An 18,431-nucleotide genomic window follows, 5' to 3' on the forward strand; every position below is an offset into this window, starting at 1 on the left:
ACATACCTCACCTGTTACAGGGCCCAGCATTTTTTTCCGAACATTTTTTAAATGCTTCACCTCTGCCTATATTTTGAGGTATCCTAAGCAATAAGTTCAATCACAATTCACCCAACAGTTTAAGGCTCTACAGAACGTGCACTGCAAATAGTATGAACTATTTTCAGATGAGCTGTCTGAATAGTTCCCCAAGTAAGGACTTTGTTAAAAGGCAGGATGAGATCATCTGCAACTTCTTGGTAAAGGGACTTCAGGTATTTCCAAAATATTCCGAAAATAGGCAAATGGAACAGTGAGCTGTCGTTAGTTTAAACCATACACATTCCATGCGGCACTCCTTTATACTCACAACTTGCGGCATTTCACTCTGAGTGAACTGATTAATGCACATTGCAGTTATGACACTCACTCCTGCATTATAAATTTACTTCTACTTAAGATTCTGAAGAAATTGCTTACTTACCGTTCAAATAAAACTGTTGGACAAAAAACATGGGCTATGCCAAAGTCTCAAAAATGGAGCTTTGTAGGCATACTTATCTGTGCTGAATTAAGCTTTTTGATTGTTCTTTTTTGAAGCTGTTTGCAATATTTGATCTTTGAATGATTGAGTTACTCAAAATATTCCCTCAAGACTTGACCTGAATTTTCATTAAATCAGCTTGGAAGATTTTCTAAGTTTGTAGTCGCAACTAAAACCACCTACATTTGAGTCGTCCTGTGGAGTCTTGTCCTCTTCCTCCTCCTCTTTAACCTGGCTGCCTGCTAAAACTGAACAAGCACCCTCTGCTGGCAAATCTTCATTACAAGCAAGCTTTTTTGTCCTGGTATCCGAGCAGTCATTGTTTTGTGGGCTCAAGCGCGTATTCGGTGGTGACAAGCTTTGCGAGGCTCTGTTACGTGAAAGTTCAATGGCCAATCTCTGCAAAAGTCAAGATGGGGACAGGGAAAATGCAGATGGAAGAGATAATTGAAATAAATGATTTAAAATACACCAAATAAAGTGCACTCCTTTACCAACTAAATGAACAAGTATATGTATCTTTGTTTATTTCACTTGAAGAATGTTGGGAGGACTCTTAAATCGATAGACACATACATTTATTAAACACTGATGAATATATAGGCTCGCACTAGGTAGATAGCAGGAAATAATGAGGCCATCCATGCCTCATTGATATCAGGTGTGGAAGTAGGTCAACAACTCCACAAAAATAAACCATTTCCTTAATTGCTCTTAAGCAGGATGCATCGATAACCAAGACACTGGATTCTATCACATCTAAGCAAATTAAATAAGTAAAGCTTTGCTCAACAGACAAAGCACTGGAGGAACTCAGCAAGTCAGGTAGCATCTGTGGAACGGAATAAATGCTACCTGATTTACTGAGATCCCCCAGGATTTTGTGCGTGTTGAGCAAGATTTCCAAAATCTGCAAAATATCTTGTGTTAGTGCAGCTTTGTTGACTTGATTGGGTATTCCACTTGCAAAGTTGCAAGATCTCAAAGAAATAGAAATGAAAAGAATATAGAAAGGTACAGCACAGAAACAGGCCCTGCAGCCCTCTAGCTAAAGTAATAATCAAATGCCCAATTAAACCAATTGCTTCTGCCTACAGTGTCCATATCTTTCCATTTCCTGCACATTCAAATACCTATGCAAGAGACTTTTGAAAAGCTCTCATGTAATTGCTTTCACCATCACGCCTGACAGTGCTTTCTAGGCACAATGAAGGAAAGAATCTTCTCAAAATTGAACTAATGTGCTGAAGTTGTTCCTTTCAGCAAAATACAAGATGTTCTCAATTGGTAAAGATGCATTTTTACAACAAGTGATCCTCAAAGCTTAAAAAGTCAAAATTCTGACAACCTCTAGTGAAATCAAAACCTCCACAATTAAAGAAAAAACGTAGTTTTTACAGTTCTGTGCAACAAATAAAGTTTGAAAGAAAGCCAAGATAACAGTACCATCTACCTGCAATAGTGTTGAGGCCAATCAGTGCCATCCAATATCAACTAGGAATATGATCCAACCAAGAAAACTGACTACTCTAACAGCTGACATAGATCCTTCTACCATCAAGAAGGGCTGCAGACACGGACATTTACAATAGACTAGCTACAATGGAGCCACAAGAAGCTGCAGATGCTGGAATCTTGAATCTGGAGCAACAGAAACTGGATGAATTTAGCTGGTTAGGGAGTATCTGCAGAGGAAATGGACATTATCTGTCCATTTCCCTCCATACATATTGCCTGAACAGCTGAGTTCTCCAGCTATTCGTGTGGCACCAACATCTATAGATTCACCCCAAGTCACATACCATTCACCATTTATTTGATTGTATACTGCCAGTCCAACATCATTGATTGTTTCAGGATATCTATGCTTACCAGCAACAAACAAGTTTTGGAATAAATGTCAAAAATCTGATTGATAACCATCAAACTGCAAGGTATTTAAACTTGATGCTTTAATGAATGCTCTTTTAACCAATGTTTTTCAAATAATAGTAGTTCCTGTAATGAAAGTTGCACATGTACTGACGTCATAAATGACGTAACCAAGGGACAACTCTGGTATTAAGTACTGACGTCATGACACATAATATGCTACCTTATGGCTTCTCAGATGCAGTCTTGTTCATCATTCTCTTCTATCACTGGCTCATTTGTCACATTGTCACAGTTGTCATCTTGGCAATGCCCACATGCACTGGTGCATTCCAACCCACGCTTTCTGCAGGTACACTTTAGCGTATTGCACCCTCCTGAACAGTTGCAGTGAATCATCTGAATAAGTACCTCTGGAGCAGGCCTTTTGTCTGTCATCACTGGAACTAGTTTTTCCCCTTCTACCCTCCACCCCCACTCAGATGGCTCCATTTCATCACTATAGCCCATCCACTCCATAACCTGGTAGTAAGTCGGCAGGGAGTGAAGTTTACAGGCCAAGGTGGTTGGTGGCAGCCTTTCAGGCATGACAAAAGTCTTAGCTCTCGCAACTTTCTTGCAGAGCATATTGTATCTGATCGATGCCAGGCAGTCGTTCTGATTTCCATTGAACAATGCCACCATTGCTCTACAGTCCAAACATGAGGAAATCTGCAGATGCTGGAAATTCAAACAACACACACAAAATGCTGGTAGAACACAGCAGGCCAGGCAGCATCTACAAGGAGAAGAACTGTCAACGTTTCGGGCTGAGACCCTTCGTCAGGAGGGTCCTGACGAAGGGTCTCGGCCCGAAATGTTGACAGTGCTTCTCCTTATAGATGCTGCCTGGCCTGCTGTGTTCCACCAGCATTTTGTGTGTGTTGCTGTACAGCCACTGGTTTCCATAACATCCTGACTGCTTTGGTGAACAGAACGCTTTCAAACAGTCTGTGATTCCCTTTTCTTTCTTGATGATTCTTTGGAACCCTGACTTCTTTCCGATCCCAAATACTCTGGACGTTGAGTCACATCCGGTAAAGGCACGGAGAAACAATAGATCATCACAAGTTGCTTCTCCGAGTATCTGCTTAAGGACCTTGATATTATAGGCATTTGATTTCGCCTTGTCCAAGCAGAAATAGAGCTCAGTGCAGTTTATTATCACTACGTGGTATAGCAAGAGCACGGGGAGATCTGTGTCCTCTCCAATGAGGGTGATAGATCTGAAAGCAGACATTGTGACGGCTGCTTTTGCTATCTCAACTTCAGCATCTCCTTCACTTGAATCACTTCGCAGCTTTTCTATCGCAAACGTTCCATGATGAGCTGGATAATTACCTGCTCGTTTGCCTCATTCGACAAGAAATCTTCCTTTTATCCAACAAATTTTGTCGCCCCTGTAACATTCACCTTGTTCACATTCAAATTTCTACTTTGACGCTGCTGAGTACAGTCCTTTAAGCTTGGCCCAACCCCATAATCATCAAACACTACAGTGGCTCTGGCATAGTGTTTGACCGTGAATGAGGCGTAGTCATCTGCAATTGAACTGTAGGTGCACCCCTCTGCCCATTTTAAGCTGTGAAGGAGCGATCCCCCATCTAGAACATAGTGATCTGTCACTGGGACCGTCTGTGTGACAACATTGTCCAATTTGGAGGTGACATAGTTCTTTATCGCTTCTACCAGTTGTGGCTTATCCTGCTGGCGCAAGATGTTCTTTGCTTCAAACAAAGATATTGGATATGGACAGAGTTCATAGTTCATCACTTCATCTAGCCGGAGATCACCTGTCTGACACAACTAGGGACCTCTGGAATAACAACGCTGGATCTATGGTATGGTCTTCAGCAACTTTGACTGCCTGCTGGATGCTAGTGTCTTGACCTTCAAACTCCCTTTGTGCGAATACAGGAAAACAGTGTTCGTCCATTTTCCTACCCATGTCATTTCCTATTGTGAACAGGTCATGTACATTGACATCCTCATTTGCATAAACCCGTGATGATGTTGCGCAATGATTTATCATCCAAAAATGGCGCGAAACAATCCAGTTTTGCTGCGACTTTTTCAAGGTCAGTCTCATCTCTACTCACTCTGGAGGTGGACAACTCCTTATGTCGTTCACCTGTTGTGTAACTATTCACATTCAGCTCTTGCATGACATGGTTGTAAGAGGATAACACAGTGGAAGACATAGTCCAAACTGCTTTCTGGTGCTCTGACATCCCACTCCCTCGCGTTAGGCCCCCTTGGCTTTTTACTGAGCGCATTAGTGTCTGTTCTATCACAAGGTCAGATCCAAGGCCAGCCCAGTATTGGCTGCTGTGTCTGAGTACATGGAACCCAGACTGGAACTTCTGATGAACCTCAGAGTTGTCATCCTCCAATGCATGCATCTTCTGGAGATAGAGACGAGCTGACTTCAGATAATTCAGATGGCCAGCGGCCACGAATATCGGCAAGCAAACTGAGATGGCACTGAGATGCATCTCTCATGACCCCATTCAATCAGCCGCAACAAGTGCCCTAGCAATCCCTACCATGTGCTGGTAGTTGACCCACAGTGTGATGTCATGAAATAATAGTTCATAGTTCTGGTGATAAAACACACCCTACGGGTATTCCCATTCACATTTTATACCACAATTATGGCACTACCATTATTAGAAACAGTGAAATATAGCAAAATAGGTATGGGTCTGATTCTTTTCATTGGCGGCCATTTTAAAAAAAAATGTCAGATTTTTTTACTTTCCCGTTCTCCATTTCTGTCCAACTTTTGATATGCTATTCAGTATGTCTGAAAGTACAAATGGCCATAAAACTTTTTTTGCAATTTTTTTGGGGTAGGGGTACTTTGGCACTATACTGACAGCATAACTTTCAGACATCTGGCAGATATTTTGGAAAACTGTTCTCACATAGTCGAGCTCAACATATTCGTTTGTTGTGTGTTCATATGACATGGGTGATCATGGTCTCTCCAGGACTTCGATTGCTTTAGAAGATTTTTCCACAGTAATTTGCCGTTATCTTCTTCTGGGCAGTGTCTTTTCAAGATGGGTGACCCCAGCCATTGTCAATACTCTTCAGAGATAGTCTACCTGGCGGCAGTGGTCACATAGCCAGAACTTATGATATGCACCAGCTACTCATAGGACCATCCACCAACTACTCTCATAGCTGCACATGATCCTGATTGGAGGTTAAGCAGGGGTACACCTTGCCCAAGGGTGATTTGCAGGCTAGCAGATGGAAGGAGTATGTTACACTTCCTTTGGTAGAGACATACCTTTACCCAGCCACCCCTAACACCATCTGTGCTTCAAAAATTCAAGACTGGACGCTTGAACTGCATTTCAAAAATAGGAACATAAAAGTATACCTCATTGTTTGAAAAGTGAACTGCAAAAGCAAAGTGGAACCACAAATTCAGTTTACAAGACATGCCACAGCGTATCAAAGAAAGTATTCAAATGAATAGTACCGATACATTATCGATCTTAGTTATACAACCGAGCAGTGGACAGACTGCAAGTTGGACATTTATTGTGCAGTAAAATCTGTACCATATGGATAAACAGTAATTGGAAATCTATTGATCTCTCCACAAAGGGTCATGAGATTTGGTGCAGGAAAGTGATACAGAGATCGAAGATCAGCCATTATCTTAATGAATGGTAAAGGAGGCATGAGGAGTCAAATAGCCTACTCCTACATCTGCTTGTTAGGTTCTTATGGTGATAGGCACATATTTCTTTGCAATCAGTTGTAGAGAAACACAGGTCAGCCATCTCCAATTACTCCTCCACAATGCACATTAAGAGGAATTAGAACAAGCTAGCATTTACTTTTTAATCTGGCAGTGCTCATCATCTAAGTACTTTAATTGTATGTTTACATGCACTTTGTTCAAATCACAAACTGGAAAATGGGAGTAGAGAAGCACAAGAGCAAGAATTGCAACTTGACCTCCTGGTGTTAGATGGATTATCTCTCAAACACATACAAGTCTAACTGTTCTTTAATTTATTACGGCTGGAAGGCTATACTCTGGGAAACCAGTGCCCAAATGCAAAACATGGACATCTGGAATTGCTATACAACCAGAGACACAATCAATTATTAAAATGAGGGCATTAATCAAGCAGGAAATTATAGGTGATCATAGTGTGTACGCTGGCATCACATGGACCAAGCGGCAATATCAAGATTTGAGACTTTGCTGTTGTATCACATAGGCTGTGTTTTTTAAAAAAAAAGTTTGGAAGCAAGAGGATATACAATCAAGGGAATACAGCAGCAACAGTTTATGAACCACAGAACTATGCATAATTATTCTTGTAATTAATCTTCTTCTGCAACAAAACCTTCCTCTGTGATACCCAGTAAAATATTCTTGGTACTTTATTTGCTTTTTTTTTTTAAAATAAAAAAGTGAGTTGTTACATCATCTACTACCTACTGTAAAAGTTGAGTAATTTTAGTAACATCACTTGTTAGTATAGAAGAAAAAGTCTGACTGAAGGCCTGGAGCTGAAATATTAATTGCTTCTTTCAGAGATGCTGCCCAATTGGCTGAGCATTTCTAGCTTTCTTTATTTATTAGCTAATTACCATACATATCCCAACCTCATTCTATAACAATCCTGGTGAAGTCTTTTGTTAATAACCAATAAGCCCCACAACTTCAAAAGTTTCTCCAGTAACTTCCTCACCTGACAATGATGGAAAAAAAATCGGACGAAAGGTGATCATGCCAAAATGTTAACCCCACCCCCACCCCAGCATAGATGCTACTGACCTGTAGAACCACTGCAGCATTTTTTAAAATAGATACACACACACTTCAAATTTCCAACATTTTATCTTTGTTTCAGTTTATAGTTGTTGCAGTGGCTTTCCATTTTTTTCACGGGTGGCACATTAAACCTATTTAATGTATTATCCAAGTTACTGGTGTTTTTAATCTTCTGTCATAATTCAAACTGTCTTTGCCCTTATTTTCTTTACCTTTCTCTACATTTTAATTCATACTTCTGTTAGAGACCCGTACAACTGCTTCTCCTGCTTAATCAGGCCCCATTTGCCTGTTGAACTTGCCACAGTAATGTTATAATCTGCATTTATGACCACTTGTCACTTAAAGAAATTAAAATTTATGCAAGTAAAAGTCGATGCTAACTAATGGCAAATGCAATTCACACCAACAGCATAAATTTGACCTACAGCTCCTCCCAAAACAATTGATGAACAGCTTTATTTCCTCCAAGACAAAAAAACACAGCTGGTACAAAATATTTGAACCAAAAATAAACAAAAGACATCATAAAGCATTATCACTTCACAAAACTGCATTTGAACCAGTTTAATGGAAAGATTCCATTTTATTTGCAATTTCTAATAGAAAAAAAATTTACAAAATATTGTTATAGCACGAAGCAAAACTAAGCATGGAAGAAAATACCATTCATAAATCCTGATAGCAATACAATACAGTGGTTGCAGTCTGACTCCGGCATGAAGCTAGTGACTGAACCTACAGTTACTGAAAAGCTACATCAGAATGCAATATTCAGGAAGAAGCACCAATCATCAAGATCAAAATGTCCATCAGTTCCCATTTGATTATAGAATGAAGGCAGATTACAGAAATTTACCTCTTTGAGATTGTTGATTTGTTGAATGTAGCCTGTTTGAGCCACTTCAAGTTGGCTGATGTACCAATTCTGGTCACGACATTTCTGGAAAAATGTAGGTGCACGCACCTGGTACCTGTAGCATTTAAACAAGGGAGGGGAAAGATGGACATATAGAATTAAGAACTCTTAAAATGAATTCAGCCAAATAAAATATTTGCCAAAATTAGATTTTACAAACACAGAGAAATATGATAGAGTTGGGTTTAGAGGTAATTTTCCAACATTTTGGAAGAAAATGTAACTGAAAACCCCATTTAGCTTGAGAAGTGACAATACAGAGTAGAACATTTTCCTCCCACAACATCCAAAGTTACTTACCTTAAAAAGTTAACCACAGCAGCTTACCACCACCACCCTTGGACTTGCTCCAGTAGGCAGCGGTTGTGGCAAGGAAGGGGTTAACAGAAGATTCCAGCCAAGCACAGAATGCAGATAATGTGTAGCCAGCCCAGGCAAGAAAGGATCTTTAAGTAGTGTCTTTGAAGAGTATAGCTTCCCTTACCTGGGGGGGTGGGGTGGTGGGGGAGCCATTTGTCATACAAAGACAAGTGTAAGCCACACACACCAAGGGATAATTATTTCAAAGTATCATTGGTTGTTAGCTTCTAGTTTCTATTGACTTTTAACACGTGTATTATGAATGTGATTGATATTGGAAGCAAGAAATTTAAACATACAGCTTAACAAATGGTCATTATTTGTAACTGCTAGTCAACTCTATATAAAAACGACATTTCTCTGTACAGCTTCAGAACATTGTAGTGACAGGGGCCATGCTCTTCTCTTTGTGTACAAGTAAATAAAAGTATGATTGAGGAATGAGTGTGAGTTCTCAGAGTCCAACTAATCGGTGATGACACAGGCAATATGAAGACTTGCTTCAGAGTGAGTGGTCAGATTGATAGGCCCCTAACATATTTGAAACATATTTGTCTGGGATCCTCAATCTATTACTGTCAGATGCATGAATGATTCAGACTCAACGTTATGCAACTCAAAACATTTTCTTCATCTTCATTATTGGGTCATTTTCCCAATCACATTGGATCACATGACACACAAATGTAGCGCTAGGTGATACCAATTCTACTCTTACATCTGCTGCGTGAAAATTTTAATAAAATCATTAACATAGATACTTCTAAAGAACTTGCAGATAAACATTTCCATTAACCTGGTTCAACAGAAAATGCAAATTTATACCTATAGCTACCATATCTTGAAGTCTTCAGATCTGAATTGTAAAAAATTTATTAGTTCTACAGAATTTCCTTCTCAATGTGGCATCAAGCGGGGGGAGGGAGTGGTGGGGGTGTGCACGCGCAAGGTAGCCAATACCAAAAAAGCACCTGAAAGGAAAAGATTAGGACCTTGAAGTTGTGTGAGGCATCTAATTGTTTAATCCTTTCCATGAAAATCAGAAAATATAAAATTACACCTTACCAGTCAACTTGAACAGCAATTACTTTCAATTCTTAACCTCTTACTAGTATTAGTGGCAGAGTTTAGAGTTTTCATTTAACTTAGATCTCCAATGACTCACTCCAGACCCTCAAGTAACAGTCAAGTGACTTCTGTAAGTGTATAGGTTGAGCACCACTTATCCAAAATGCTTGGAGCTGGAAGCGTTTTCCTTTTTTTTTTGAATTTTTGGAATATAATGCATCTACTTAATGAGATAAACATAGAAACATAGAAAACCTATAGCACAATATAGGCCCTTCGGCCCACAAATTTGTGCCGAACATGTCCCTACCTTAGAAATTACTAGGCTTACCTATAGCCCTCTATTTTACTAAGCTCCATATACCTATCTAAAAGCCTCTTAAAAGACCCTATCGTATCCGCCTCCACCACCATTGCTGGCAGCCCATTTCACGCACTCACCACTCTCTTGAGTAAAAAAACTTACCCCTGACATCATCTCTGTACCCACTCCCCAGCATTTTAAACCTGTGTCCTCTTGTGGCAACCATTTCAGCCCTGGGGAAAAAGCCTCTAACTATCCACACAATCAATACCTCTCATCATCTTGTACACCTCTATCAGGTCATCTCTCATCTTCCACTGCTCCAAGGAGAAAAAGCCGAGTTCACTCAACCTATTCTCATAAGGCATGCTCCCCAATCCAGGCAACATCCTTGTAAATCTCCTCTGCACCCTTTCTATGGCTTCCACATCCTTCCTGTAGTGAGGTGACCAGAACTGAGCACAGTACTCCAAATGGGATCTGACCAGGGTCCTATATAGCTGCAACAGTACCTCTCAGCTCCTAAATTCAATTCCATGATTGATGAAGGCCAATACACCATACACCTTCTTAACCACAGAGTCAACCTGCGCAGCTGCTTTAAGTGTCGTATGGACTCAGACTCCAAGATCCCTCTGATCCTCTAGACTGCCAAGAGTCTTATCGTTAATACTATATTCTGCCATTATATTTGACCTACCAAAATGAACCACTTCACACTTATCTGGGTTGAACTCCATCTGCCACTTCTCAGCCCAGTTTTGCATCCTATCAATGTTCCACTGTAACCTCTGACAGCCTTCCACACTATCCACAACACCTCCAAGATAACTTGGAGATGGGACCCAAAATCCATTTACATTACATATACACACACCTTATACATAAACTCTGAGGTAGTTTTATATAATATTTTAATAATTTTGTGCATGAAACAATAATGTATACCATGAACTATCAGAAAGGTAAGCTCTCACTACCTTGGCCACGTAAGCAGACAGACTGTGACTGTTTGACATTGTCATCATTCCCAGCTCTGAATTAATGTGCTACCAGTGTTAAGATTTTCATCAGCGATGATCTTGACAAACATGCCACTGAGCTTCCCTGCCGCTTCATGATAAGCAGATGCTTTGTCGCCACAAATCTTTAAAAATATAATGCCATGCCTTTTCTTAAATTGCTGCAACCAGCCTTCTGAATATTCACAATAACCTTCAATTTTCAGTTTGTCGTGATAGATCTTTGCACATTTCATGATCAACATATTGTTAAGTGACTTGTGTTCACTCCAAACCTGACAAATCCACTTTTGATACACAATCGAGATCTTTATTTCGCACTTTATGTAGTGTTTCTATTTCTCATTAACTTCTGTTCATTACATATATTGGCCATTTTTCAAAGCTGCCTGTGCACACAGAGCCCCGTGCATTGCCTAGGAATCTTCTCAGCACCTTATGGAATTTTCCATGTGTGCTAACATGATAGCACAAAAAAAATTTGGATTTAAGGTTTTCAGATTAGGGGTACTCAAACTGGAAGATGAAATCCTGAACAGGTTGCCTTGACTGAGACACTTCTCATTACTAATGACCAATTTGCAAACCAGATTTTGCAACGTGAGTTAAACAGTGCATTATGACTGGAATTCCATTCAGAATCTGCCTACAAAAAAAAGTCTTAACTCGATTCAGATTCCCAGCATTTTTTTAAAAAAAAGCAACTGTAACTATATTCATTTGCTGCCACCTGGAGGTGAAATGAAACAACAGTACGAATAGAGATTTATCCCTTATTTTTGAAAGAATGCTAGAATTCTACAAAATACTGGCAGACTTTTAAAAAAAAAGTAAAACCACTGTAGTCCTGGAAACATATGGCTCTATTCCAAAGCAAGTTAATTGAATAAAATTTTATATACCTTGCTTCAATCAAGAATTGCACACAGAATTTTATTTTGGTAAAAAAATTAAATGCACTTCTTTCAAATTAAGAAAATAATCTCAAGATCCTGCTTACCTGAGCACCAAAGTGTCACTCTGCATATTCAGGTAACCCTCACTGGCAAGAAGGTCCAATCGAAAGAAACGATTGTAACCCCAACATTCACCAACTTCAAAATCAGAGGCAAATTCACGAATAATATTTTTGGTTGGGTCATTGGAGACTTGATGAACCATTTCTACTCTGTACTCATACCTGGAAACAAAGTATGGAGAACTTCACAGATTCTGTACAAAAGGGAACTGTTGAAATACAAAGGTCAAAAATTTAACTTTCTCAATTTATGACCAACTTAAATAATAAACCATGTTTTAAACTTTGGAACATTTTAAGTATGTCTCACAAGGATCAGCGCTTAATGGCTTCTGTAACCTGTTGCCGGATTACTTTCTATACACAATGCTTTAATGGAGACATCTGAAGTGCAAGCATTTATAAGTGAAGGACTCAAACATTTGAACTCAACATTGCTTTCAGTTTAGATGCTGCTACTTAATATTGTCAGTACATATATAGTCAAGATGAAAACTATACCCACAGGAGCACTATTAGTTCTTTCAAAGACAGAAAAAAAATCATAAGACTAAAGAGCATAATTCGGCTATTGATTCCGTTCTGCCATTCTATCATGGCTGATTTATTATCCCTTTCAACCCCAATCTCCTGCCTTCTCCCAACTATCTTTGAAGCCCTAACCTATCAACCTCCACTTCAAATATATTTAATGACTTGGCCTCTACAGCGGTCTGTGGCAATAAATTCCAGATTCACTACCCTCTGGTTAAATAAATTCCTCATCTGTTCTGAATATATGTCCTTCTATTCTGAGGCTGTGCTCTTTGGTCCTAGAGTCACTCACTATAGGAAACATCCTCTCCACATTCACTCCATCTGGAGCATTCAATATTCGATAGATTTTAATAAAATTTCTCCATACCCTGCCCCCATTCTTCTAAGTTCCCACGAGTACAGGCTCAGTGCCATCAAATGATAAACAGATAGATAGATACTTTATTCATCCCCATGGGGAAATTCAACATTTTTTCCAATGTCCCATACACTTATTGTAGCAAAACTAATTACATACAATACTTAACTCAGTAAAAATATGATATGCATCTAAAATCACCCTCTCAAAAAGCATTAATAATAGCTTTTAAAAAGTTCTTAAGTAGTTTACTTAAATACATTGAGTCCTAACCCCGGCACTTTAACATATCTTACTCCTGGCGGTTGAATTGTAAAGCCGAATGGCATTGGGGAGTATTGATCTCTTCATCCTGTCTGAGGAGCATTGCATCGATAGCAACCTGTCGCTGAAACTGCTTCTCTGTCTCTGGATGGTGCTATGTAGAGGATGTTCAGGGTTTTCCATAATTGACCGTAGCCTACTCAGCGCCCTTCGCTCTGCTACCGATGTTATACTCTCCAGTACTTTGCCCATGACAGAGCCCGCCTTCCTTACCAGCTTATTAGGCTGTTAACCCTTTCATTCCTGCAATCATTCTTGTGAACCTCCTCTGGATCCTCTCCAACACCAGCATATCTGTTCTCAGATAAGAGGCCCAAAACTGTCCACAGTGCTCCAGGTGGTCTGACCAATGCCTTATAAAGCCTCAACATTACATTCTTGTTCTTATGTTCTAGTCCTCTTGAAATGAATGTTAACATTGGATTTGCCTTCTTTACACCCAATTTAACCAGCAAGTTAACCTTTAGGGAATCCTGCACAAAGACTCCATGTCCCTTGGCACTTCTGAATTTTCTCCCCGTTTAGAAAATAGTTTACGCCTTTATTCCTCTACCAAAGTGCATGACAATGTACTTCCCTGCACTGTATTCCATCTGACACTTTATTACTGTCCAAGCCTTTCTGCAGACTCCCTGTTTCTTCAACAAAGCCATAAGTTTTGTTATCCAAATCACGTGAAAAGAAGTGGTCCCAACACAAACCTCTGAAATACACTAGTCACTGGCAGCCAACCAGAAAAGGCTCTCTTTATTCCCACTCCTTGCATCCTCCCAGTCAGCCAATCTTCTAATCATGCTAGTGTCTTTCCTGTGTTACCATGGGCTCTTATCTTGTTCAACAGCCTCATGTGCAGCACCTCGTCAAAAGTCTTCTGAAAATCCAAGTAAAGAACATCCACTGACTCTCCTTTGTCCATCTTGCCTGCTATTTCCTCAAAGAATTCCAACAGATTTGTGAGGCAACATTTCCCCTTAAGGAAACCATGCTGACATTGGCCTACTTTATCATGTTGCTCCAAGTACTCCAAAACCTCTTCCCAACTACTAAAGTCAGGCTAACTGGCATACAATTTCCTTTCTTACTCCTTCCCTGCTTGAAGAGTGGAGTGACGTTTGCAATTTTTCCAGTCCTCCAGAACCAATCCAGAATCTAGTGATTCTTGAAAGATCATTACTATTGCCCCCACAATCACTTTAGCTACCTCTTTCAGAAGCCTGGAATGTGGTCCATCTGGTCCAGGTGACTCATCTACCTTCAGTCTTTTCAGCTTCCCAAGCACCTTCTCCTTAGCAATAGCAACTACACTCATTTCTGCCCTGACACACTCAAATTTCTGACATACTGCTAGTGCAACCACAGTTAAGACTGATTTAAACTACAAAGTACTTAAACTTGTTTGCCATTTCTTTGTCCCCCATCACTACCTCTCCAGCATCATTTCCCAACAGACTGATATCCACTCTTGCCTCTTACTCTTTATATATCTGAAAAAACATTTGGCATCTTCTTTTATAGCTTACCTTCATATTTCATCCTTTCTCTCTTATGGATCTCCGTTGGTTTTTAAAAGTTTGAATATTTCTACTAATATTTGCTATATTATATGCCCTTTCTTTTGCTTTTATGCATCTTTGACTTCCCTTGTCAGCCACAATCATCTCAACCTCCCTTTAGAATACTACTTCTTTGGGATGTACCGTATCTATGTGGTGTCTTCCGAATTGCTCCCAGAAACTCTAGCCATTGCAGTCATCCTTCCTAGTGTTCCCTTCCAATCAACTTTAGCCAGTTCCTCTTTGTAGTTGCTTTTACTCCACTGTAACACTGATACATCAGACTTTAGCTTCTCCCACTCAAATTTAAGGGTGAATTCTATCATATTATGATCATTGCCTCCTTTACCTCCATAATCAAATCCAATTCTTTACACACCTAATCCAGAACAGTTGACCCCCTAGTGGGCTAAACCACAAGCTGTTCTAAAAAGCCATCTCAAAGGCATTCTACAAATTCTCTCTTGGGATCCAAAAGCAGCACCAACCTGATTTTCTCCAAACCTACCTGCATGTTGAAATCCACCCCCCCTAAAATAAAACTATCAAAATATTGACCCTTTGACATGCATTTTTTAGCTACTGTTATAATTTGTAGCCCACATCCTGATTACTGTTTGGAGGCCTATATATAACTCCGTACAGGGTCTTTTATCCTTGCAATTTCTTAACTCGAGACAACAATTTTACATCTTCTGCTTCTATGTCAGCTTTTACTAAGGATTTGATTTTTTAAAAATATAAATAGAGCCATCCCAACCCCTCTGCCTAGCTGCCTGTCCTTTTGATGCACAGTGCATCTTTGAATGTTAAACTCACAACTATAATCTTTCAGCCATAACTCAGTGATGCCCACAATATCATACCCCAAATCTCTAATTGCGCTACAAGACCATCTACTTTATTCCATATATTACATGCATTCAAATATAACACCTTCAGTCCTGTATTCATCATCCTTTTTGATTTTGCCCCCTTGTTACACTTCAATTCATCCCACTGTCTGCAATTTTGCCGCATCATTTGCCTGCCCTTCCTCAGTCTCACTACACAATGCATTGACATGCAAACCAATTGCCACACCCTCAGCTCCATCACTCTGGTCTCCATCCCACTCCAAATTAGTTTAAACCTTTCCCAACAGCTCTAGCAAACCTGCACATAAGAATATTGGTCCCCCTCAAGCTCAGATGTAACAAAGTGTAAAGTGGAGGAAAACAAAGTTAGAGTGCAAAACTTATTTGGAAATGAGGAACTTAAAGAAATGATGAATTACAAATTTCTGTCAGAGTATATATCTTGAAAAAAATTTTTTTTAAGTGAATTTTACTCAAGACTAATAAACTCGGACCTCATCCAGGTACAGGTTTCAATTATAACCAATATTTTGATGACAAACTCTGCCATCTTCATCAGTGATGATGCCTGGGTGTCTACTCCAGTGGTACTTATACCCCTGGAGTCCGTCCCTCCTGATTGGATGACTAACCAATCCATTTTCCCCTCTCTCACCTTGTTTGCAACCAAATTCCAGTTCTTAGAGCAAGACCTTCATCTTTGTTAAAATTCCTTTAAACGAAGGTCCCACTCTAAGAACTGGAATTCAATTATAAGCAAGGTGGGAGAGCAGAAACCTGATTGGATGAGGACTAACCAATCAGAGGGATGGACTTCAGGGGTATAAATGCCACCGGACTAGACACCAAGGCATCATCACCGATGAAGATGGCAGAGTTTGTCATCAAAACTTCAGTTATAATCAATACCTGTACCCAGCTGGAAGGCAGAGAAGTGTTTATTCATCATATATGCTGGGAAAGCACTAGATCCTTTTTCACTCAAGACTCCTTATTTTTTAAAAAAAGAGACACAAATGTTAAATGAAGCAGCTGTTCCCAGAGTCAAACCGCAGTAAAATATAGCTCAAAATGCGTGAGAGAGAAGTTAATCAGTATCTGATATTTCAATTTTGAAACTGTTTGTTCTTCTGCCATCAGGTAAACGTTATAGGAGCATCAAAACTAAAACCACAAGGCTACTAAACAGCTTCCTCCCACAGGCAGTCAGACTGCTAAATAGCTGCTCTACCTGACTCTGCTTTGGACACTTTTAACTTATTTTTAACTGATATGTTGTTGTTGTGTTTTACTATTTATTGTTATGTTTATTATTTAGTGTTGCGTTTGTTATGTTATGATTGCACTGCTCCTGGGAAACACTGTCTCATTCTGCCCTGCAGAGCTGGTGTACAGCTAGAATGACAATAAAGTTTTTAAATCTTGAATCTTAATTTTGGCTTTATGACTTTAAACAGAAATTGGAAGAATAGTTAACTTTGGACTTGTGCAATCTTTCCAGCATTCTTAAATTTTGTGGGAGTGAAATTTCAAGTTCATCAATTACAAGCTCATTTGATCGTAAGGTCATAGTACTCCCTGGTTCTTGCACGATCATTTGGAGACCAGAATACCCTGTGTTTGATCAAAGTTTCAACAAAGCAAAGGATGCCTTGTGGTGCTAATTTACATCATGGCTATCCCCTTAACTAATCAAAAGCAAGTCCCACTGTCTTTTGAAGCTTCTTCCTATATTTCCATTACAATTTTAATGGCCACTGTCCCATCACTACTAATGACAAAGTATTCTATGTTCCCTCTTACTAAATAGTTGACCTCAACAATTGCTTTACCTGGACACAGTGAAAGAGGTAACAGTGGCAGGAGTGAAAAGGGATGAAATCAAAGAAAAACAAAATATGCCTAAACATATAAATAGGCTGAATGTACTCATGACAATTCACAATGATGGCTATGAGTAGGCTACAGTCAAACATTTTCCCAATACTTGTAGAGTAGGCATGAAGATGAAGGGATCACCTTGTGATTACCGGAACACTATCATCCAATGCATTATATCACAGTACGAATAAGCTTTCCCAACAAAAGGAGGAAAATAAATTTATTACAATACAAATGACAAACCCAATACGATAATAGTATACAAGAGGTAAAAACGCTTAATACGTAAGTGACCTACTTTGATGTTTCAGGGAGTCCTGCAGAGAGTTCTAGAAACACTGACAAGTAATTTCCACGCACAACTCCATTTCCATCCTAGAAAGGAAGATGCAACTTTTATTGGAAATTTTAAAGAAAATTTAAAACCACACTTAGTATATGCATCTCCTTTGAAAAAGATACTTCTTTAAAAAATCTACACAAATATATTCAGTCAATTTCAAAATCTAGACAAGTATTTTAAGTGTAAAATATTTGAAATTTTCTTTTTGAAGCTGTGTATAATTTTTTTAAATTTAGTCTACTATTCACGCATCTCTAGAAAATTATCCATGAGTAAATCAAATTTGAAAGAACTACTGAAATTTCTAATCAGTTGATGCCACTCAAGGACTTGAGCGATGTTAACGAAGTTGTGAGGTTGTCGAATTTAGTCACATTTCATTCAAATCACAAAGGTTAATGCAACAAAATGATCCTGTGTTGAAAGTTCTATACACTGATACCCAAGTCCATCAAACAGCAGTTACTCTAACAAAGACCTCACCTCCAGCATCCATTGATGATACAAATACAGTTTTAAAACTCACTGGATAAACTTTCAGCCTCCAACAGAGTCCCGACACTTGCAGAGGAGGGCTGTACACAGGGTCTGCACGCTGACGTAAAGTGCTTTTCAAAACAAAAATATTTACATAATTTTGAAACCA

The 18,431-nt window shown here is 39.3% G+C and overlaps 1 protein-coding gene across 9 annotated transcripts in view; it reads right to left on the reverse strand.

Annotated features, from left to right (window-relative positions):
• Window positions 1-18,431, reverse strand: part of trim37 (tripartite motif containing 37) — a 103,089-nt gene that overhangs the window by 52,245 nt on the left and 32,413 nt on the right. For all 9 annotated transcript variants that reach the window (XM_073053166.1, XM_073053167.1, XM_073053171.1 and 6 more), the window contains 5 exons: window positions 18,312-18,393; window positions 17,741-17,817; window positions 11,915-12,094; window positions 8,101-8,215; window positions 707-922 (listed from right to left, as the gene is read on the reverse strand). In XM_073053166.1, coding sequence (XP_072909267.1) covers window positions 707-922; window positions 8,101-8,215; window positions 11,915-12,094; window positions 17,741-17,817; window positions 18,312-18,393 — 670 coding nt within the window. The remainder of the gene's footprint in view (window positions 1-706; window positions 923-8,100; window positions 8,216-11,914; window positions 12,095-17,740; window positions 17,818-18,311; window positions 18,394-18,431) is intronic.

The sequence above is a fragment of the Hemitrygon akajei genome, chromosome 8, assembly GCF_048418815.1.
Source record: "Hemitrygon akajei chromosome 8, sHemAka1.3, whole genome shotgun sequence".
Classification (NCBI taxonomy): domain Eukaryota; kingdom Metazoa; phylum Chordata; class Chondrichthyes; order Myliobatiformes; family Dasyatidae; genus Hemitrygon; species Hemitrygon akajei.